General features: G+C 59.1%; 1 protein-coding gene and 1 long non-coding RNA gene across 3 annotated transcripts in view; both read left to right on the top strand.

Annotated features, from left to right (window-relative positions):
• DLGAP4 (DLG associated protein 4) overlaps window positions 1–23,279 on the top strand; it is a 59,616-nt gene that overhangs the window by 2,552 nt on the left and 33,785 nt on the right. Inside the window, exons 2-4 of one of the 2 annotated variants that reach the window (XM_030230910.2) lie at window positions 5,035–5,252; window positions 8,119–8,233; window positions 11,969–12,215. In XM_030230910.2, coding sequence (XP_030086770.2) covers window positions 5,035–5,252; window positions 8,119–8,233; window positions 11,969–12,215 — 580 coding nt within the window. Of the gene's footprint in view, window positions 1–5,034; window positions 5,253–8,118; window positions 8,234–11,968; window positions 12,216–19,269; window positions 19,495–23,279 lie in introns of those variants that run through there. The other variant, XM_030230912.2, reaches the window with a different exon arrangement.
• On the top strand, window positions 19,529–22,199 carry LOC127060290 (uncharacterized). Its single transcript, XR_007779175.1, has 2 exons — window positions 19,529–20,167; window positions 22,036–22,199. It is a non-coding gene; the product is annotated as an uncharacterized LOC127060290 (long non-coding RNA).

Raw genomic sequence — 23,279 nt, 5'->3', positions numbered from 1 at the left:
AACATCCCCAGTGCCTGGGGCAGGCCCTGTGCTTGGTTCACCAGTGGTTCACCACCAGAACCAAAACCCTGGGCACCCAGTCCCAAAACCATGTGGGGCCTGGTGCCCCCACAAGCTGACAGGGCACAGGTGCTTGGGCTCACCTTGTCCCCAGGTGTTCAATGTCATCCCCAAAGATCAGGACACAGGGCTCAGGGACTTCACGGGAGGATGGGGTCGTTGTATCCCAGCCCCTCCTTGGCACAGGAGAGGCAATGGAGAAGTCACCTCTGGAGCCTGTGTGTGGGGAATGTCCTTTTGCAAGGCCACATGTCCCCTGTCACACCTGGGGACAGAGCGAGCCCACTCCCTCTGTGTGCCAGGGGGAGGAACAGCAAGGGTCTGCTTTCCCAGTGCCTGGGGGACACAGGGGCCCTGCCCTGCTGCAGAGGGAGCTGCTGCCAGGCAGAAATGCCCAGTGGGTACCAGAAGTGCAGGGACACAAGGGAGGGCAGGACTGGGATGGGAACAAACAGGACAGCCCAGTCCCCAAAGCTATTCACCTCTCCTGCCCCATTTGAAAGGTCTGGGTATTTTGGGGATTCATCAGCAACTACTGGGGGTCCACGTGATGTTTCCAGGCCCTGAAAACATCCACACCCAGATGCAGCTGGTGATTGCCGAGCCCCAGGTCCAGCCCTGTCCCATCAGAGTAGGGGTCTCTCAGATCAGTCGCTAGGATGACACAGCTCCATCCTTAGAGCAAAGCCTCCGAGGAGGGAGGCTGTGCTCCACATCCCCTGTCCCCATGGACCCCATATGCAGCTGAGAGTACAAGGAAAGAGGCTGAGAAGCTCCTTGGAGTGGGAGATGCCCCAGGCAGGAGTGAGCAGGAGGTGTGGATGGACAGACAGCACCGAAGGGACGGGCAGTGTGGTGGCTCAGAGGGGACAGTCGCCATTAACCTGATACATCATCCAGACCAGCCTCCCCAACCCCGCCTACAGCCAGACCATCCCAGAGCTTCCTTAACCCCCAGGAGCCCTGAAAATAATTCATCATCCAGAGTGGGTGGCCTGATCAGTGCCAGCCACTCCACAGTGCTGAGTGCCTCATGCCAGCCCCACCAAGCTGCCATGGAGAAGGATCACAGCCCAGGTCCCTCCCAGAGGGTGGCCTGCCAGAGGGACAGCCTGGCTCCAGCTTGCTTCTCGAGGACATGGCTGATCCTGTGGGACAGCGCAAGGGATACCGCCGGCGAGGGAGCAGCGCTGTGCCCGCAGCAGTGCAGCCTGTGCATGGCCCCTGCAGCCCTGCAGTGCTCAGCAGGGCATTCTGTGCTGCATGTCCGTGTGTGCATGGCTGAGCTGGCACTTGTGTGATGGAAATCCTGTTTGCTCCTCTAGTCTCTTCCCCCTGACCTGCCCTGAGGGGAGGGAGCGCTGCAGCTCCTGCCAGAGCCCAGCAGGGGAGTTTTCCCCTTCCCCCCTGTGCCTGCTCTGTTAGGGATCTAGGGACTGGGGGATGCTCCCAGGGAAACCTCCCCATGGCCCTTCCCTTTTCCCTCCACGCTCAGCTCATGGCAGGAGAGCAGCAGAGTCAGATGGCGGTGCTGGCTGGGGACCGTGCAGCACCTGGTGACAGTGCGGTGTGGTGGCAGCAGTGGAGCCCAGCTCCAGGGGTGGACAGGTGCCTGGATCCCACACCCCTGCATCACTTGGCACCACATGGACCACGACTGAGCACAATGAAGGACTCACATCCTGCAGTCCTCAAGTCCCCATAAAGTCTCTGGACCTGGGCATCCTCTTGGTCCCACTCCTTCCACAGCACCCAAAGCACAATGGGCAGAGCCGAGGCTGCACCTGGCAGAGCAGCAGGAAGGGCAGCAGGGCCCCACCCGCTGTGAGGAGCTGCTCTGTGCCTGACCTGGGTGCCCTCATGCCCACTTGGGCATGACAGTCTGTGCCCCGGGTGTCACCTGCCAAGAGTTCTGCTGCCATCGAGGGCTGCACTGGCCACTGTCAGGTCTGTCCTTGATCACAGCAGGTGCTCTGGCTCGTCACCCCCATGGCACAGCTGCAGACTGTGAGACAGGCTCTTCACATCCTGCAGAGAAGCAGCCCGGAGGACTCTGAACAGCACCCAAAGGACCTGCACTGCTTTTGCAGGGCCCCCAGGGCACTTGCTTGTCTCTGCAGGTGTGAAATTTAGGAAACACTTGTCCTGCTCTCTGTCCCGCGGGAGCTGTGGCACCTGCGGACCCTGTGCAGGTAGAGGTGGGACATGCTCCAAAGTGGGGCAGGGGATTCAGGGGTGTCCTCCCAAGCGCCTTCCTTCCCTTGACTGCTGAGCTGGAATGCAGAGCACCTTGAGAGCAGCTCTGTGTCCTGCTGCCTTGCCAAGGCACAGAGCAGAGGAGAGGCAAGAAAAGCAGGATTAAGGCAGCTTGGTGAGGGCCAGGCGCTGTTGGGATGCCCCAGGAAGGCTGTTCCTGGGAGTGGGAAGGTCCCAGTGGGGCAGGGAGTGCTAGGGCTGCCCCAGCAGAGAGAGAGGCACTGGAACGGCCCTTGTGCTGCTGTGCCCAGGGAGCCCGAGGCCAGGGGGCAAATGCAGCAGCCATGGCAGAACTGAGCAGCCCCCAGCCCATGCTCTCGAGCAGTGGCAGCAGAGCAGCTGCAGGACCCTGAGGTCTGAAAGCCCCCGCTGTCCTGGGCTGGGCTCAGCACCCCTCACTGCCCCACACCATCCAGCACTGGCCCTGCACAGGGACAGCCAGGCAATGCCTGCATGGCACACCTGGCTGCTGGCTGGCCCTGCCCTCCTCAGCCAGGTACTGCAGCCAGCCCTTCCTGCCCCTCACCAGCCCTGCCTGCCCCTCACCAGCCCTTCCTGCCCCTCACCAGCCCTTCCTGCCCCTCACCAGCCCTACCTGCCCCTCTCCAGCCCTTCCTGCCCTCTCCAGCCCCGTGCTGGCCCAGACCCCACAGGCAGGAGGTGCAGCTCAGCCTGAGGAGGAGGCAGGCAGCAAAATGCAGTCTCCAGTCAGAGCTGACACCAAGGTGATCGATGTAAAAGTGATTCTCAGGGTTCTTGTCTCCTCTGGAAAGGGTCAGAGCCAGGCATCCCAGAGACCTGTGGGATCCTCCCAGTGGCAGGACTCAGCTGGAGCCAGCGGGGTCCCTCCTGGCCTCAAAGCCACCAGTACAGACAGAGGCAGCACTCCCACCCAGCAGGGAAAGAGTTCTCAGCTCTTGCATTTATCAGGACCAGACAGATGACAGCCACAGACCCTGAGCTGGACAGTGGTGTGAGCTTGGCCTGGGAGCCATGGCCAAGCATAAAGATGGCAGGAGCAGAGTGGAAAGAGCTGGGAGAATCCACACCAGCTGCAATGGGCCCAGGGGGGCCTGGCCAGCCAGCATGTGTGCCTCACATGGGGGACTCGCTCCACTTGGGTCCCAGCTGGATCTCACACACCTGGATCAGCCCTGGCTCTGTTCCCCACACCCAGGAATGTGGGTGTTGGGTCATGGGTGCACTTCAGGCAGGAGCCTGACCCCAGAGCAGCCCCAGGGGTGGTTTGGGATCTGTTTGGGGTCAGAGTGGGCACATGGAGCAGGCTGGCAGGACATGGGCTGAGTCCCTGCTGCTTTGGGCAGGAACGAGCCCTCAGCCGTGGGCTGTGGACTGAGCCTGCACCTGGACACAGCCTGCAGCCTGCAGATCTGAGCCTCACCTGAGGCGCTCCAACCCCAGCAGTGTCGGACACAGCCTCAAACTGGCTCTGGCTCCCAGGGAAGCCCTGCTGGGACCAGGGATGGGAACAGGCACTGCAGGGCTGGCTCCTCACAGCTGAGCACAGCCCTGCGTGCTCACTGTGTGAGCTACGGCTGCTCAGCCCCACGGCTCTCTGGGCAGCAGGGCAGGTCCAGCAGCTCCATCCAGCAGAGCCAAGCTGGAATCTCTTGTCAGCACAAGCTGTGCTCAGCACAAGAGCTGGCTCTAGTCCCCATAGCATCCCAGCTGCTGTCCCAGTCTGGGTGGCTCTGGGCTGCCCTGGCACTGGCGTGGCATGGACATTGCTGCATCCTCACATCTGGCCTGGCTGCTCCTTGGCCATGTCTTTGAGGGCAGGACAAAGGCCAGCAGCAATCCAAGTGAGCCACAAAGCCAAGGCTTGCTCTTGGAAACCTGGGCTTCCCCATCTTTCTCCTGACTTGTCCCACACCACATGTGGCTCATCCTGGTCAGTCCTGGGCACCTTGGCTCTGCTTCTTGTTCCCCCCGCCCCAAACCCTTCACCCTTCAGGATGAACAGGCAGGGTGGTGGCTGCTGTGGCCACTCAGTGCTTCGGGCCTCCTGTGGGACCAACAGCTCGCTCCTGTCTAGTGAGGAGCAAGAAACTGTGTCTGCCTTAAATTATTGTGGAGTTGTCATCTTGCTGGGGTTAGAAGTGCTTTTCATACCCAAGGTGCTGCTCATCTCTCAGCAGAAAGGCCAGCACAAGGTCTGTGTGCCCAAGCTGCTCTAGAGGGACTTGTGAGAGCTTGACTTGGTTTCAGAAAGTAATTTCAGCCACTCAGGGTCACATTCAACTCAAAATCTTAAAGAGCCCATGAAGGTCTGGGCTCTGAGCCCCAAGCTCTGCTCCACAGCAGCACTTTTATGTTCAGTGACATGGTCTGTGAGATGAACACCCGGGTCCAGCCCTGTCCCAGTGCCCCACACAGGCCCAGTGAGACCATCCCCTCCTCCCCCTGTGATGCCTGGCATTGGTGCAGCTTGTCGTGGCTGTGTGAGCATGTCTGGGATGGAGGTGTCCAGCGACAGGGAATGGCTGTGATGTGCTGTTTCATCAAACAGAGGCCACCAAAGCGAGGGCTGCCTGGCATGAACTGATAAGGGAGGGCTGTGAAGGAATTGTGTTGCTTATTCCCACTACACCACAGCAGAAGTACAACAGTCTCCCCAGCTCCCCACGATCCTGCTGGTCCCAGGATCATGGGCTATGCCCTCCCTGACATCTGCTCATGCTGCCCTTCCTCCTGCAGGTGCCTCACGGGGAGTGGAACAGCACGCTGTCCCGGGACAAGGACAGCGAGATCCCGTGCCGGCGCATGCGGAGCGGGAGCTACATCAAAGCCATGGGGGATGATGATAGTGAGGACTCAGAAACCAGCCCCAAACCATCCCCGAAAACTGCAGCTCGGAGGCAGAGTTACCTCAAGGCCACACAACAGTCCCTGAGTGAGCAGAGCACCACACAAAGGTAATGCTGGAGCTCCTCTGGGAGCTCTGCACAGGCCCTCAGGGCCACCCCTGGGAGCAGTCCTTGGGTTGCAGCACCCCACAGAGTGTGGCATCAGAGCCCAGCAGGGCTCCTGCACCCCAGCTCTAACAGAGGGATGAGGAGACAGCAGGACAGAAGATGTGGCACCCCATCCTGGTGATTCCCAGGAGCCCTGGTGTTAGGAGTTGTTTTAGGTCCCTGTCCCCTCAGCCAAGGGGGGAGCACTCCTCTGACGGAGCTGTGGGGATTTCCTCTCCAAGCCTCCTCTGCTCTGGGGGAATGCAGAGGCCCCTTGGCCTCAACCAACCCCAAGAGGCCCCTTAGCCATGGGAGCTGCTCACCCAGCATGGCTGAGGACACTGCTGGGGCTGTGCCTGGAGCTGCTCTGCTCCAGAGGTGTGCAGGTGTTCCAGGTGTTCCACCTCTGGAACAGAAAGGTGGCACACTGGGCTGGATGATACCCTGAAGAGCCGAGAGGTTTTTGAAGGAGGAACACCCACAGTGGTTTGAGCCAGACAGACAAAGCCGGGGAGCGGGGCAGGAGCTTTGCTGGGCCAGAGGCTGGTCCTGCAGGAGGGACTCTGCATGAGCTGGGCAGTGATGCCATGCAGAGTCCTCAGCACCTGCTCCACATGCTGGGACAAGGCACCTGGGGGGTTCTCAGTGCTCCAGGTGCTGCAGCAGGGGCAGCTGTGGCTGGTACAGAGGGGCGGGAGAAGCAGGAGCTGCTGGGGATGAACTGCTGAGGCTCAGCAGGCAGTGGGAAGTGGGGTGCAAGCAGTGGGGACGCCTCACAGAGCCTTCGCATCAAGGCCAGGTGCTGCTTTCTGCTGGGAGACAGTGACAAAATCATCTGTGGGAAGCCCTGGAAATGCCTGGTCTGGATCCATCCCTGTTCTGAGCCCTCACATTCGCCTCAGGGGAGCAGGGTGAGGTCCTGGAGTCTCTGGTGAAAAACACCTGGCCAGAGAGGCTGGGGCTCCTTCTGCCCATGCAGCATGTCCATCGGGGCGTGGCCTGCCCTGAGCACTGGGCTCAGCCAGAGCCGAGCCGGTGCTGGGGGAGCTCTGGGGAGCGCAGCGGGTCGGGACAGAGGGATCGGCTGCGAGGGCTCCGAGCACGGCTCGGCCCTACTGGAGCTCTGACGGGACAGGACCCGGCGGACCCTGTCCGGGCCGGAGCCGGGAACTGAGCCGGGGCTGAAACCAGGGATAGAGCCAAGAATGTAGGCGACACTGGGACTGGAGCCCGGAATAGAGCCGGCGACGGAGCCGGGAATAAAACCGGGGATGGGGCCAGAGCCCGGAGACGGAGCCGGGAATAGAACCGGGGTTGGGGATGGGGATGGGGATGGGGATGGGGATGGGGATGGGGATGGGGATGGGAACAGACCCAGGGATGGGGCCGGGGCCCGGCCGGAGCCGGGAGAGGAGCGCGGCCGCCACCTGGTGCCCGGCCCTCGCCGCCCAGCGCAGCGCCGAGCCCCTGCAGCCGAGGGACCCCGGGCTGGGGCTGGGACGGCTGGGCCGCAGGGCCAGCCGGAGCCAGGGCAAGGCGCAGAGCCGTCCCTCTGCGAGGGTCTCTGCCCCTCCAAGGGCTGCTGGCCGCTCTGTGACTGGGTTTCCCCGTGGACAGGTGGGGTGAAGGCCGGCGGGGTGGCACAGGGACACTGCCCACCCCAGGATGTGGCTGGCTCATGGTGTGAGCTCACGGATAAAAACCTCAGCATCAGGGAAACCCGGCAGTCAGCAGAGAGCTCGGGGCTAGGGGTGTTGCATGGCCCTTGGTCTCCAAGACACTCCAAGTGGTGTCTCCTCCATCTCCCCGGCAGAAGGGACAATTCCCCGCTCCCATCCCACCCTGGGATGGACACCTCAGAGTCCCTGTGGGATGCCCGCATGCTGCACAGGGCCTGCTGTGTCCTCAGCTCTGCTGTGCCCAGGCAGGTGGCAAATTGGAGCTCTGTACCCACGGCCCTGGCAGACATGGGGAGGTGGCACCACAAGGGCCTGTGTTGGGATCACAGGCCATTCCAGAGGGAGAGGCCCCACAGCTGTCCTGTGGGCCACTGTGGCTGGCGATGTCCCCTCCATGTGCACCCAGCCTGTGTCCAGGACTCCTTCACACAGGGTCTTGTGGTGGAACAGAGCCCCACGGGAGCCCCATCTTTCCCCATCCCTCCCTGCCCCCTTGTGCCTGGGTCTCAGCTGAGCTCTAGGCTGGGTCACGTTCAGTGAGAGCCCCGCTCTCCTCCTGTGCACAGCCTGCTGCTGTGCTCCAGGACCTAGTGGCAGTTTCTCCCAGCAAAGCTCTACTGGAAATACTGATCCCCTGCTCAAGCAGCATTGTCATTCCAGCTAGGTTCCCGTTGGACTTCTTCCAGATAATCTACACAAATGTAAATATATGTATCTTGCAGTTGTTTCCAATTTTAAAGTCCACAAAATACAAATTAAAAGTCATTTCTCACCTTTCCTCTCCCCCCTTTTCCAGCAATCAGGCAGTGCTGTGGCTGCAGGCTGGCACAGATCCCTCATGCTCCCTGGGGCTCTGCTGAACTAACTTGGCATCTGCAGTACATTCCTGGGGCAGCAGGACCTGAAATCTTGCCCTCTCCTTTCCCTGTGTGCCATGCCTAGTCAGGGGCCAGCAGGGTGAGGAAGAGCTGCCTTCTCCACAGCTGAGCAGTGGGCACGGTGCCCAGCATCACCTCAGTGCTGCCATGCCTGCTGTGCCTGGCAGAGGGCCCATGGGCAGGGGGTCTGGCCATGGGCAGGGGTGTCTGGCTCTGCCCCAGTGCTGCCCCTGCCATGGGGACACCCTCACACTCTCTCTCTGCTGGCAGGAGCCTGGACCGCCTGGACTCTGTTGAGATCCTCTTACCTCCGAAGTTCCCCACCTGGGAGGAAGAATACAACCAGATCTCTGACAGTGCCAACGAGTCCAGCTGCATCAACCAGGTGAGGTGCTGGAGTGCTGACCCACTGTGCTGGCACAGGCAGTGAGGGAGGAGGCCAGCTCAGGGGGGAAGGAGCATCTTCTTCCCTCTTCAAACCAAGGCACTGGCTGTGCTCCAGGAGCTGCACAGGCCGTTCCCTGGAAGCTTTACCAGTGTCATGGCCAGCTCTTTAATCGGGATTCCTATTAGACCTCCTTCTTGCAGCTTTGCCTCCTCTCACACTGGTGGTCAGCTAAAACCCCTCTGCCACAGATATGGTAACCCAGAGGGTGCCCCACAGTGCTGGGGGAAGCTCAGGGCTGCTCTGGGTGCAGGGTATTACTGTGTCACCCTCCAGAACCATCTACAAGGCTGTTCAACCTTGCTGTAAGCCCCTCATGCCCACTGGGTTGGTCCAGAGCCAGGGTCAACCTCGCCTGGTGATGTCCAGCCTAGGACCCCGCAGGGTCACCAGGGACAGTCACCCTGCTCAGCTCAGGACCTCGCCCCTTGTGCAGCAGACTGGACCTAGGAACAAGGAGCCCATAGCTGGGGAAGCTGTCCTGCCAGCCATCTGGGATGTCTCCTTTTGGATATTCCTGGGCACCATGGCAAAGCCAAGGATGCCTGTGAAATGCTGGCAGAGGGTGGCAAACCCCTTGCCACAAGGTGAGCTCATGCCCCAACCACAACATTTGGGATGCAGTTGATGCAAAATAGGTCTAACTTCCCACGCTATGCTTGTGGGATTGCTCTGGAGCTCCCTGGGGCTGGGATTGCTCTGGAGCTGCCTCCCAAACCAGAGATAACTGGTGCCAGGACGAGCAGAGGTCCCGTGTGCTCATCTCAGCCCTTCCACCACAGGGCAGTGATGGCTCCACAGCTTTGCCCAGCGAGCCCTGTCACCCCGGGCCTCTGTCCCATCTGCTCCTGTGTGTCTGCATGGGCAGCACCCCCACACTGCTCTGTGTGTGCAGGGGGCCAGAGCAGCAGGGTGGGCATCAGGATCCTGGGGGAGGGCGTACAAGGGCATGTCCTGCCTGTGTTGCCATCAAGGTGTGGGGGGCACTGAGCCCCTTGGCTGGAGTCTCCTGCTGTCCCAGAGCGGTCGGAGGCCTTGGAGGGGAGCTGGGGGAGCAAGGGAATTGCTGGGCATTCCTGTTCCCTGTGGCCAGTCCTTACCCATGTGCAGCAGCAGCAGCAGCAACAGCAGCAGCAGCAGCAGCAGCAATGTACTGAGTGTATCAGTGCACAGCGGGGTCAGGACCGCCATTGCCTTGTCCTTTGCGTGTCAGTCCATGTTGAAGTCCCTGCAGGAGTCCATGGCTCTGTGCTCTATCCATGTCCAGAGCTGTTTCCAGGAGCTGAGTGCAGCACCCCCATGGAAACATCAGGAGGGTGTTGGAGCTGAAGGGTCTGAGCAGCCCATGATGTGCCAGGAGCTGCACAGGCAGCCAGCCCAGAGCCAGGCTGGTGGCACTGGGATTGCTGGGGGCACACCAACTGCCACAGCACCCACTCACGTGCACTCTGCCACTGTCCCCTGAAAACCAGAGAGCTCAGCTGCAGCTGGTCAGGATTGAGAGGCCTCCCACAAACTGCACGTCTGTTGATCCAGGATGGAGCTGGTTCATTCGCCAGTGTCTGCTGCTCTCATCCATCCCAGTGCCAGAGGCAGCTCCTGCCCTGCCCTCACTTTGGTGTGACCTCCACTGCCTTCCTTGTGTGTCCAGCCAGACCCCAGTGTCTTCCCACATGATAACAACCCCAGCTCTGACAGACAAGTCTCCTCTGCTCCATCCCACTCAGCTCCACCTCTGGCACTCCGGGGATCACCAGGGGCATGTCAGCACCCCCTGTCACACCAAGGGGGACAGAGCTGGTAACCCCAACATTGCCAAGCCCCCCCATAAGCTGTGCCCTATGCAAGAGGGCCAGGCCCATTCCCAGAGTCAAGCCTCTTCCCTCAGGCCCACTTTGAATGTGGATTCTCCCCGAGAGGGTCATCCAGGACAGGTGGTGCCAGACAGAGGGTGGAGAGGAGGAGGAGGAGGCGACAGCCGTGCCCCCGGGCAGCGCAGTGTCTGTCAGGGCTCTGTCCCTATGCCGAGTGTGTGCCGTGGCTTTGCTCTGCTGAGGAGGCAGAACAGCTTCTGTGTGGCTTTTTCTGGTGTGGGGAGACGGCAGCAAGGTGGCCAGGCCAGCCCTGCAGGCTTCAGAGCAGCTCCCCCCACACAGAGCACTCGGACTGCCCACGGCTCTGTGGGCTCTGAGGTGCTGGCCAGTTCTGGGGGCTACCCAGAGGTGCCCATGGCCACCTTGTGCAGCTGCCCCTATGTGCAGAGGGGTGTCCCAGCACGGTGTCCCCAGAGTCCCCTGGGGGTGTACAGGGATATGGTGCACCCAGCAGGCTGAATGTTCAGCAGCTTCTTCCGTGGTTGAGGTGTCCTGTGGAGCTTTGCCGTGTCTTTGCCACTGTCTGAGGGGCGTGTGGCCTCGCTTGGCATTTTACGAGCTCTGCAGTTTGTGCTGAAGTGTCAGCAGCAGTGGCCCCAGGGGACAGCCCCCTGCTCCCTTTGTGCTCAGTCCCTGTGCAGTGACTGTCTGTGTGAGGGGCTCCCTGTTCTTGGCCTTTAACCTTCTCCAACTCTTTCTTCCAGATCTTTGGAACCCCCTCACTTATCCCTCAGATATTTACCCATGGAGAGCAGGTATTGTCCCACTGGTGTTTCTCTCATCCTTCCTCATGGAGCTTTCTGGGGCCAGCCTGGACACCCATGGCAGGGTGTGAGGTGGGCTCTGGGGTCACCCCATGCCCAGGCCAGCGGCAGAAGGAAAAGAGGAGGAGAAGGAGACAGCACTCCTTACCCAGGCACTGCAAGGCAGCTGGAGAGCTTGAGTCCTGGGCCCAGTAGGGGCTTAGGGACCATCAGTTTTAGGGGGAAAGCAGATGAGCTTTTTAAGCCAAACCTCATGGAGCTCAGATGCCAGTGCAGGGCAGGAACAATGTCCTTGTGGGCCAGGAGAAAGAAAGGGCCAGGAGTGATGGATGTGGGCAACAGGGCCAGTCTCAGCATCTCTCACCAGTATTTCAGAACAGTCTGCTCTGGGCTGGGTCTGGTTTGACCTGGCTGAGCCTCTCCCAAGACCATGTTTGTCCAGCAGCTGCCACAGGACAGCAAGGCAGGGCTGTGGGCAGGAGGGAGGAAGTGGGGGCAGTGGGAGAGCTGCCCCTGCACTGCTCACCCCTGGCCACAGCCAAGCCCTCTCCTGGCCCTCACCAGGGATAAGGCTGGAGTGGATTCCAAGACCCACCCTAAGCAAGTGTGGGGGCTGCCCCCAGCCCACAGCTCTCCCCTGCTGTTTCCCCACGTACCCCCCCGAGGAGCAAAGGTGCCCTGGTGGGCTCTCACATCGAGGCTGAGGTATCCCAGCTGTGCTGGGACAGGGGCCCTGGCAGAGTTTGCACTAGAGCTGTTTCACAGGCACTGCGCTGGTAAGTGTCCCCTACTCCACGAGCTGGGACCCTCTCCTCTCCAAGGAGGGACCCTCTTCCCTCTCAGCAGAGAGCCCCGGGTACCCTGTACCCAGCAGCATTGACCACTGACCACTGTACCTGCCGTCCCCCCTGCCGTGAGAAGGACCTGCAAGAGTGGCCGGAGCGCGAGGAGCAGGACAGACGGGACGGGAGTGGAGGGACGGGAAAGGAAGGGCGGCCGCAGGCAGGGGCTGACGGGGCTGCCCTGTCCCCGTGCAGGCACCCGAGCCGGAACTGGGGGAGCAGTACGAGCCCGTCTGCGACTCCACCTACAGCGAGGCCGAGTCGGCGGCTGCGGAGGTGCTGGACCTGCCTCTGCCCAGCTACTTCCGATCCCGGAGCCACAGCTACCTACGCGCCATCCAGGCGGGCTGCTCCCAGGAGGACGACACGGGCTCCGTCCGCTCCATCTCCCCGCCGCCCACGGGCAGCCTCAGCGGCAGCAGGACTCTGCCCACCAACAGCAGTGAGTGCAGCGGCGTGCGGGGCCGGCGGGGACAGGGACGCGGCTGGCGCTGCCTGGGGGCTGTCGAGCATGCGAGGCGCTGGGTTCGGGTACCTGCATCCCATGCCGTGGCTGACCGTGACTTTTGGGGCGTGTTGGGGCTAACCGTGTGCCCGAGATGATGTGCAGAAGCTGGATGTGGGTGTTGGAATGGCAGACAGGCTCTGGGCAGGTCAAGGGAGGAGATTCCTCTTGCTCTACTCTGCTCTCATGACCCCCCCCCCCCCCCTGCAGAGCTGACTCCAGCTCTGGGGCCCTCAACACAAGAAAGATGTGGAGCTGCTGGAGCAACTCCAGAGGATACCATGGAGATGATGCTCCAAGGGCTGGAGCTCCTGTGCTCTGGAGATAGGCTGAGAGAGGTGGGAATGTTCAACCTGGAAAAGAGAAGGCTCCAGGAAGACCTTAGAGGTTAGTGAGGTGCTTGCACAGGTTGCCCAGAGCAGCTGTGGCTGCCCCATCCCTGAAGGTGTCTGAGGCTGGACAAGGCTGATCCAAAGTTGGACAGGCCTTGTATCAACTTGGTCTAGTGGAAGGTGTTCCTGCCCAGGACAGGGGTGGGACTGGATGAGCTTTAAGGTCCTTTCAACCCAAAGCATTCTGTGACTCTGTAATGACACATAGAGAGCACCCAACATCCCTGGCTGTGGAGTACAAACAGATCTTGCACTGAGTTTCAAGGCACCAACAAGCTTTGCCAAGCCCCAGAGCCCAGCATCCCTGTGCTGAGCTGTGGTAGCATTTCCATGCTGCTCCAAGTCACTTGATCTGCGTCACTTTGCATCATTTTCTCCAAGGCCACCTCTGCCATTCCTGGCTCTGGCCAGCCCCAGTGCTCCAGATGGGGCTCAGGTGTATCACAAGGCGTGAGGAGCTGAAAAGTCCCATCCTGGGGATGACTTTGGGAACTGGTTAGCAAAGGTGATACCTTGATGTTCCTGAACATGGTGGTGCCTGTTCATGGTGCAAGGCAGATGGCAGAGCAGGCAGGAGGAATGCAGAGCCTCCCCAGGGCTGTCTGTGGAGGCAGCACGTCCCATCCCCATGGGGCTGGGGTCAGGCCCAGCAGGACGGGGCCTCTTAGCACCAGCCCTGGCACCAAGGGAGGTTCAGAGCAGCCTCAGCTCATCTGCTGCGGGCAAAGCTGCCACAGCACTGGGATGGGATGGGATGGGATGGGATGGGATGGGATGGGATGGGATGGGATGGATGGATGGGATGGGATGGGGGATGGGATGGCTGGATGGGATGGGATGGGATGGGATGGGATGGGATGGGATGGGATGGGATGGGATGGGATGGGATGGGATGGGATGGGATGGGATGGGATGGGATGGGATGGGATGGGCTGTCAGTGGGAGACAGCACATCCCAGCTCTGGGTAGAGTGGGGAATGGGGAGGAGGCAGTGCAGCCTTCCTGCCTGGCTGCAGGCCCCAGGGATATGGGCATAGAACATCTCCCTTCAGTGGTTTGAGCTGCAAAGCCATCCCAGTCAAGGTTTGCAGGATGAGGCAGGAACTGGAGGACATCCCTGCCCTCCCTCCCTGGGAGGATATCCCTACTTCCTGCCCACCCTCTTTGCTCTGTCCTGTCCCACTCCTCCCACCTGGCTGCCCCTGTCCCACAGCCCTCTCCTTGCTGGCTCAGTGCTGCTGATCTTGGTGCTGCCACAGGTCCAGGCTGACACCAGGCAGCAGCAGCAGGCACAACACAGAAGGGGCTTCCAAAATGCCTAGGTGCCACCTCTCTCTGACATGACCCAGCACAGTTCTGCTGGTTCCCAGAGCATCCCCCAGCCCTTCACGTTGGCTGCTGGGCCTTGGGGAGGGAAAGAGTTTTGGTGGAGGATTGAGGAGGAGAGAGGAGCATCTGTGGTTGTGCATGCACAGGATGTGGGAGGCAGGAGACACATCTGGGCAGCACTCACACCTCTAATCAGCCATCTGGGCTCAGTTCCCCTGCAAATCATGGAATTATTTTGATCGGAAAAGCCCTTTAGGATCATTGAGTCCAACTGTTAACCCAGCACTGCAAAAGCCACCAGAAACCCATGTCCCCAAGTGCCACGTCCACAAGTTTTTCAACACTTCCCAGAGATGGTGACTCCACCACTTCCCTAGGCAGCTGTGCCAGTGCCTGAGCACCCTTTCCCTAATATCCAATCTAAATCTCCCCTGGTGCATCTTTGAGGCCATTCCCTCTCATCCTGCCACTTGTTACTTGGGAGAAGAGCCTGATCCCCACCTGGCTGCACCCTCCTCTCAGGGCGTTGTAGAGAGTGAGGTCCCCCCTGAGTCTCCTTTATTGCAGGCTGAGCCCCTCAGCTTCCTCAGCTGCTTCTGGGGCTCCAGCCCCTTCCCCAGCTCCATTTCCTTCCCTGGATACATTCCAGCCCCTCAATGTCTTTCTTGTCACAGGGGCCCAAATGGACACAACTCGTGAGGTGCCTCACCAGTGCCCAGCACAGGGGGCAGTCACTGCCTTGGTCCTGCTGCCACCCCATGGCTGGTACAGGTCAGGTGTCATTGGCCTCTTGCCCACCTGGCTCATGTTCAGCTGCTGTTGAGCAGCACCCCCAGGGCCTTTTCTGTGCATCCCTGAGGCTCTAAGTGGCTGGTGGTATAGGAGAGGGGCCTTCCAAGCAGCAGGTGGCAGCTTGGTGGCATAAGCCTGGACACACAGAGAGGGGTGGGTGCACTGTCACCTGCAGGTGTAATGGTCACTCATGGCCTCTGCTCCACGCAGGGCTCTGGGATGACACTATTAAGAGCTCTGACCCAGACACATCCCAGGGACACCTTCCTTCATCCAACATCTGTGGACCAGCCCAGAGCAATGGGAACCACCACGCTTTTGTCTGTGCAGGGTCACGTCCTAAAGAGGCACCAGCAGCAACAGTTCTGGTGCTTTTTGTTCAGGCTTTTTGTTCCTTGAGGGCCATGTGGGGGTTGGATGCTGAAGCAGAGGGATTTGGGCACCGTCTGAGGGCAGGAGGAGGGGCAGCAAGCTCCGTGCAGGGTGTGTGGGGAGCACGGGGGAGAGCTCTGACAGCTGTCACACCCCTGCCACGCCAGTTCCTCCCACTAATGCCTGTGTCACCGGCACATTACAAGGCAATTAGCTCCCGTTTGACAGCCAGCGAGACAGATGATGAGCTGCCCTTGATCAGCCTTAAACAAAGCTTTGTGCCTTGCACAGCCAGAGACTCAAAAGCCCCAGTGGAACCTCTTCCTCTAATTGCTAGGCGTGCAGTGACAGCCGCACCCGCTCCCAGCGCCACAAAGGGCTCCCCAGCCCCGGCTCCTGCTTATTAGAGGCAGCTCAGGGAATTACTTGTTTAATAGACTGCTTGCAATGCAGAGCAGAGTATTTGATGTCCAGGGGAAACAGGAAAGCGGAGGTGAGCAAGCAAATACAGCAGGGAAAGCTCACACCAAGCCAGTTCTACTCGAGCTCTTCCCAGTCCTCCTTGTGCCATCTGGTAACAGCACCCTTGCTCAGAGCATCCTGCCCTGGGGTTCAGCAGCCCACTCCCGAAAAGCTCAGGTGTCCAGCTCCTTATCCTGTGTCCAGATCTCTTGCAGGGAGGTCAGGGCTGCACGCACCTTGTACCCTCCATATACCAGAACTTTTCCAAGCTCAGGCTGGGCAGGAGAACACTGCCTGGAAGAGATACTCCCAAAGGTCGGGAGAGAACAACTGCCCTCTGTCTCCCACCTGCTTCCTGTCTTCTTTGTATTGCTTTTGTTTCCCTGTTTATGACTAAATTAGAGAGCTGGCTTCAGGGCCCATGGTTGTGCTGGGGGAAGGCACACAGTCCCCTGGCATTGATGCTCTTGCAAGGGCTGCAGAGCTGTGCTTAGGAGGGACAAAGTGCCTGCACCCTCCAAGGCTCACTGTGGGACGAGTTTCCACGGCTTCTGGGAAAGTCGTTTATCTTCCTCCTCCTTCTCCTCCTCGTGTGCCATGATCCTGAGCTCTGTGTAGGCAGGCGATTTCTGTTGCACTCCTCTTGGCTGTCATGGCCTTCTCTCCTGTGTGGGGAAGTAGCAGTGATGGGAAGACACAGGGAGCTCACACCAGGCCAGGAACCGTGGCTCAGCCGGGGCTGAAGCACCACTGTGGCCCCTCACTAATCCCATCGGCCTGAGCTGACCCCGCACAGCCTTTGGGAGGGACTGCTATCATTCCCTTCAGATTTTCTCCTTCTTTTTGACCTAGATTTCATGTTCCAGAAATAGCTTTTTCTGACATACAAGCAGGAAAGGGATTAGAGGGAGACCGTGTGTGTGTGTGTCTATGTGTGTGCCAGGGAAAGATTTCTGTTGCATGCTCCATCAGTGTTTGCAGAGGAAAAAAGGGCACGCACACACGTTCTGTGATGTATTCGTGTGTCTGTGGGACAAAAAGAAATTAATGACAGCTGTTTCTGTCCACATTTGCCAAATCATTTTTCACCTCTGATCTTTCCCTTGTTATTATGGAAACTCCACCACAGCCCTGTGCCCAGCCAGCGCTCCCTTTTCCCTCGGAAGCCGTGCCATGGCCACAGCCCCACTCCCAGCTCCACCCCCAAACCCAAACCATCCCTGTCTTTATGTGCCCAGTGCTCTTTGCTGCCAGGTTTCAACACTCCCACGGGCAGCACCCGGGCTGTGAGCTCGCTGCCTGCTGCAGGCATGTGGCTAGCACGCAGAACCAGCTGCAATGGGTTTGAGGCCACAGAAATGCCCAGGTCCCCAGGAAAGAGGGAGCTGCAGCCACACTGTGGGATGCTGTGCTGGCACAGACACGGGAGGTGAGCACAGCTCCAAGGTCCTGGCCCAGCCTGCCTTCTCCCAGCAGGGACCATCTACAAAGGAGTAGAAACAAAGGCAGCTGCCAGCATTTCCCTTTGCTGACATGATCAGAAAGACAAGTCCTTCTTGTTGCTTGCTTTTATCAGCTTTGATAACAGGAAAAGGAGTTGGTGCTGTCCTCGTGGGAGAGGAGAAGCCAAAGCACCAAGGGGTGCCTCGGCTCACTCAAAGCCTCTGGGAGGGCAGCACCAGGAGTCCGTGCACAGCGCTGTGCTCTGCCCGTGAGGAGAGCTGGCTGGAGGGCAGTGTGCCAGGTACACAAACTCCTGGTCTCCTCAGGCCAAGGGGTATGGTGGCATTCCCACGTGCTGGCTGTCCTTGTGACCCAGGTGAGCACAGAGCTGCCCTGACACCAGACAGCCATAGGTGCCCCTTTATGTCCCCCCCTGTTGGTGATGCTCAGCCCCTCTGCAGTTCCCCACGGCCACAGGGCTTGTGCCATTGCTGGGGAAGTCCCCGCAGCAGCCAAGGACAGCCTTAGCTGAGCCAGACACACCTGTGCCAGGAGAGCAGGGCTGGGTGGGGTTGAGTGAGGCTCTGCGAACAGCCTGGAGCATTTTCAGGATGTCAGACAGTGCAGGCAAATGAGAGTTTCTTTGTGTATGTCTTGGTTTGTGTTGCTTTTCTTCTCCTTAACGCTTTCCCATTATCTTTTCCATCTACTGAACCATGACCTGGGTATTTCTGAGGGTTCAGAAAGAGACTGGCAGTTCAGAGCTACCTGGGAGACCCTGAACTGAAAGCAAGTTTCCTTTTTTTTCTTGCTGGGCAGCAGAGTGAGAAGGCCCTAGGCTGAGGGTCCCAAGGCTCAGGACTGACTCTGACCAAATTCTCCTTCAGTCCCATTGTGCTGCTGCTTCCAAGAGCGGAAGCAGCAAATCCGCAGCGATTCTGTTGCTGAACGCCGAGGGCGGCGGCGGCTCGGTCCTGCCTCCGGAGCCGGCAGCACTTGAGCTCAGCGCGCTGTTTCCCACGGCGCTTTGATCGCTCCTTGCTGCAGACCAGCCCTTCTCCGAGTGCTGGGAGCCCAGCGAGCTATCAATCAATCCCAGCACCGAGGAACGATGGAAGCAGCGCGGGGCCGGGGCAGCACACGTTCGGCTGGCAGGGGCCACGGGGCAGCACCGGGGCTCGCACGGCCACGGCCCTGCCCAGGGCCCAGCACCACCAGTGCCCGCACCACTCTGGGCTGGCGGGCACCCGCTGCCCGTCTGGGTCAGACACCGCCACACGGAGCGACTACGGCCTCGCAAAGCTGTCCCGGGCCAGGGGAGCCTTGTGCTCATCTGCTCCGCGTGTCAGCGCAGGATCTGAGGGATAGAGCTGGGTGCTCCTGCAGCACCCAGCGTGGCTGTGCCCGGGGCACAGACCCGGGTGGCTCTGCCCAGCAGGTTCTTCCCGCAACCCGCACGCTGTGCCAGCCCTGCTCTCCTCCACACCTCTATCCTCCATCAGCCCTGCTCTGGCAGCCCCAGGGGAGGCTCAAAGCACAGCCCCAACACACCGCCCGCACCCGCTGAGCCTCCGCTCCCTCTCCCCACGCCCAGCGGGGCAGAACTCCACCAGCAATCTGGGACCAGGGGAAAACACCCACCCTCTTCGTCCCACTTGTTCATTTTCCATGTATTTCCCTCTGAACCAGAGGGTTCCTCTCGGCGATGCTGCAGGAGATGCGTGGCGGCAGCGCCGCGCCCCTGCACCCGCCGCCCACGGGGGTCCCACCGCGCCCGCTCCGCGACTGGAGCGGCTGGAGAGGTAAAAACGGGAGGGCTCTATCAGCCAAACCCACGTTTGCCCGTAGGTGGGACCGCGGCCGCGCTGGGGAAGATGTCACCGCGGCTGCCGCGACAAGGAGACAAAGCTCCTGCGTGGGGTGGGAGCGGCACCCGCTTTGTTCAGCAGCGCTCGGCTCCCCCGCGGCAGCGGCGCTGAGGCAGCGGCCGCCGCCGCCCGCGACCCCACTCGGTAGTGCCGGGGGTTCCGCCGCGTGTCCGGCGGGGCGGAGGGACCCGCGCGGCCGTGGGAGCGCGGCGGGGCGGGCTCGGGGCGGTGCCGGTGCCCGGGCGCGGGGCGGTCCCGGGGCGGGCCGGCCGTTTAATGCGCGGCCCCGCCCGGGCGCGCGGCCGGAGCGGCGGGCGGGCGCGGTGAGTGCGGCGGCGGCTCCGCGCGTCTCCTCCCTTCTCCAGCGGCGGCCGCACGAGCAGCCGGAGCGGCCCCGGACCGCGAGCGGCCCCGCCGGCGGCTCTTCCTCCTCTTCCTCCCCTCCGCGGGACTCAGGCCGGGCCGAGTGCCCTCGCCCCGCGCCCCCCCCGTCTCTCCGGTCCCCTCCGCCCCTCTTTGTGTCTCCCATGGCTTTGTGTCTGGAGCTCCTCAGGCAATGTGAGTGACCGCGCGAGCGGGGGGCCGAGCCGGGCCCTGCATGGCTGCGGGCGGGGGTGCCGCCCCCTCCCTCCCTCCTTCCTTCGCTGCTGCCGCTGCTCCGCCGCTTGCCGGGCCCGCCGCCCCTTCCGCTTCCCACGCGCGTCCCGGGCCTCCGTGGGAGCGCCGGGGCCGCCCCGCTCGGCTCCGGGCCGGGCTGGGCACCGGGGGCCGCTCCATCCTCCTCCTCCTCCCCCGCATGCCGCCTGCGCCGCGGGGAGCCGGGCCGGGCGGGGGTGGGCGCTGCCCGCTGCCAGCCCCGCTGGATCCGTCCACTGGGGCCGCGCGGGGTCGGGCCGGTGCTTCAGGCCCTTACGGAGTCGCTGGGTGCCGCAGGGAGGGAAGCGGAGCTTCACGAAATGGGTTCCCTGCCGGGGGACTCGGGCCCTTTCTTTGGAGAGGCGTTCGGATTCTTCCTCCCCTGGAGAAGAAAAGGGAATTGTCTGGGCGAGGCACGGAGCTGAAGGCTGACATTTCGCAGCGCAGCGAGCTGGCACCTCCCGCCCAGAGCTGGCTCTGAAAAGTCTCTTTTTTTAGCTTGGGAGAACGGGTCCTGGCTGAAGGTACCTGGTGTGGCAGCCCAGGCTCGCCCTGTGCAGGAGTTGAGGCTGAACCCCTCGGGATTTAACTGCAGGTGCAACCCGGCTTTAGTGTGCGTTGCAGGACCGTGAGGATGTTATGGTTGGTTGTGAGCAGTCAGTAGATGTAGCTCTTAATTTCTACTCCAGTCTTGATTGAGAGGCTTGTTTGTCGGATGCTGTTGGTAGGACTAATATTACTTATTCTGCAAAGACTTTGACCCCAGGTTGTGCAGGAAATGTCTTTGAGATGAGAATGGAATTAGGACCTCTGAATCCTAGGCTGTTGCTTGTCACTTGGGAGAGGAAAAGAAGGGAGGAAAAAAAATCCCACAGCATGTGGCATTGAATCCTAAAATAAATTCCAATCATGTGGGATGATAACAAGCCATATTGCCAAGTCGTGTAAATTGGCAGACTTGATTCCAGAGGGTCCAAATTACTTTGCTGGTAATTGCTCTTCCAACAGGCATTTGGTGCTATGAAGTTGCATGTTCTTGAAGGCGTGGAGAAGATTGTAACTGTTCATCAAATTCAGTCTCTCTGTCTTTCAGATAAGTATTGATGTGTGTCTGCACCCAGATACTTGGAGGAGGGTTATCTGCAGAATTTGTCTGTTGTTGGCAGGTGTGGAAAACCTAAGAACTCACCTTTAAGGTGCAAACACCAAACTGCCACGTGGTAATTTTGCATCCAGCTTGCTACTTCGTCCCACTTCTGTCATGGCAGTGTAACTTTGGGGTGCAGCTGAGGGCCCCAGGATCTGGGGAAGTGCTGGAGTGTAACTTCTGTGCACTGTGCCAGCCTGGAAAGGACAAGGAGACCCTGGGTAGCAAAGGTGATAAAGGAAGAACTTGGTTTCTATGAAGTGTGGGTTGTCTGTCTGTACAGTCCAGTGGGATCTGGCACTCCAATGTGCTGGGAGCCCCACAGGACCCTGCGTGGAGATGTAGCTGGTGTCCCAGCACACGGTGTCAGCTTGTTTTGCTCACAGCTCTGTGTGTCAGTGGTTGGGTGCTTGATCTGTGTGTGCAGTTTGGGTTTGTGGACACTTCTGACTGCTCAGCTCAAGGTTATTCTGCTGCTGCAGCCTGATGCACGGGAAACCTGCTGCTCTGTGAGCGCGTTCCTGGCTGTGCATGCTGCCAGAGCAAGAGAACTGTGAAAGCTTTAATGGGTAACTAATGACAGCTGGGCATTTACAAACAGCTGTGTGTCAGTTCTTGTCTCCTGTATGGATTTTCTTGTTGTTTGAGCCCAGACTGGGGTGGTCTGGAGTGAGCTAGTCACTGGATTGTGTGAAAGTCACCGTGACACTTTAATTTTTCTCATAACCCACTTCATGCACACCTGCAGAACCATGGTACAGCAGGGCCTGGTTGTGCCTCTTCAACTGATACTCTTGCTCTGTGCAACCTGCACAACAGCCTCAAATATTTTTAATGGATTGAGGAGGCATAATTGGATTCAGAGCAGTGCAAGTTACAGGGACATATGTGAGTTGGAAGGATTAAGGCTGTGCAGGCGAGTGGCCCTGTTCAAGAAAAATCCCCTGTAATTTCTGCAGTGAAAAGTTGTCAGTGTGTTTTCTATCAGAGCAGATTTAAAAGGGAGGGGAGCAGTGCTAAGTATGATTGCTGTTTGCTGTGAAAGGCGATTAGAGTTCAGGCGTTGGATAAAGTTTTGTGAGGGCTGGAGTTGGGAATGGTGAATTTGGGTCTCTCCAGAAGCGCTCATGGAAAAATGAGTGTCTTTCCCTTCTCTCCTGGTCTCCCACCTGGAGAGAAGAAGTGGGGTGCAGAATGACACCAGGCTTTAACATAAGCTGCCTTTAAACAGGCAAAAGTTAAACTATTTGCAGATGGGCCAGTTTAGGAGAGGAGAAAATATTCAGAAATTCTGTCCACTTCAATTTGTCTTGCAGAATTAATAATTGCTGGCCCTTTGGTGCAGATCGGTGCATTAAGTACCAACCTTCTGTCCCCTGGAGAAGCAAGAGGAAACTACTTCTGCTCTGCTAGGGTCTGGCTGGTGAATGCAAAAGGCACCATTCCAAAAGTATTTGTGATTTTCACTGAAAACAGCGAGGTAAGTGCTCAGATCCACCTGCCCACACGAGTCTGATCTCTAATTAAATGGGCAGCATTAGGTAGGCCAGTCCCAGTGTTGACGTAGCTCAATGTGGCGGCTGGTTTGCTGTCACAGCAGGTGACAAGCATTGCTGGGGTCAGTTAATGCTCCCCCAGGACTGGAGACTGCTCCATTTCTGTAGGGGACAGGGCTGTGGGTTATGCACTGCTAGGCCTCTTCCCAAATTTCTGTATATCTAGAAAGACAGCTGAGTTCTGATTCTCTCCTCCTTCCTTCCTCCTTAGCCTTGCAGTGTGAATTGCCAGTAAAGGCAGAGGGGCACATGCACCTGCTGGCGCATAGGCAGGTTGCTTGATGCCTGCACAGGTGCTGCAGCATCACCTGAGCAGACAGTGCATGCAGAACTGGGTTATCTCCTCTGCTTTGCAGGGTCTAGGGGGGGTGAAGTTTCTCAGTTTCTCTGGGAAAACCAAGAACATGAAACCAGTCTCTAAGGGGTCTCACCGGAGCCAGGCTGTGGCTTGGTGCATTGGACAGCAGTACTTGAAAAGGAATGTACATACATTTTAAACCTTAGCACTCATATTTACATCAAGGGTGTGCTGACAGGCAGTCTCGTGTATCCCATTTAGTGCTCTTCATTAAGACATCCAGGTTTCACTGCAGTGAAAATCTTTTCACTGTGGTGGAATCTTTTCTGAACCTAGTTCCAAGAGATCAAAGCTTAAGCTGCTGTTTTGTCTCTTCAGTTTGAAGTTTGACCAAGAAACTTGAGTGGTGAATGTTTCAAAGGTAAATTCTTACCTGTGGTGCTGGTCTGTCAGAGCTGGAATTTAAGTGGAGATCAGAAGTTGCTTATGCCTTTCTCCTGATGCATTGTCATAGTGCAAGGTGATGTCTGATGAAAGCTGAAAGCTATTTAAGAGTTCATAAAAGGGAATTTTTATTACAAGTTTTTTCCATAAGATTAGTCAAACTTCTAAGTATTATTTGTCTTGTTTTGTTTCTATTCTGGGAGTGGTTAAGATCTACCTGAACAGCGCCCAGCCAGGCATCCGCTGTGTGCAGGAGGGATCT

The sequence above is a fragment of the Serinus canaria genome, chromosome 20 (genome assembly GCF_022539315.1).
Source record: "Serinus canaria isolate serCan28SL12 chromosome 20, serCan2020, whole genome shotgun sequence".
Classification (NCBI taxonomy): Eukaryota; Metazoa; Chordata; class Aves; order Passeriformes; family Fringillidae; genus Serinus; species Serinus canaria.
The sequence above is the reverse complement of the archived record's forward strand: the minus strand, read 5'-3'. Positions and strand labels throughout refer to the sequence as shown.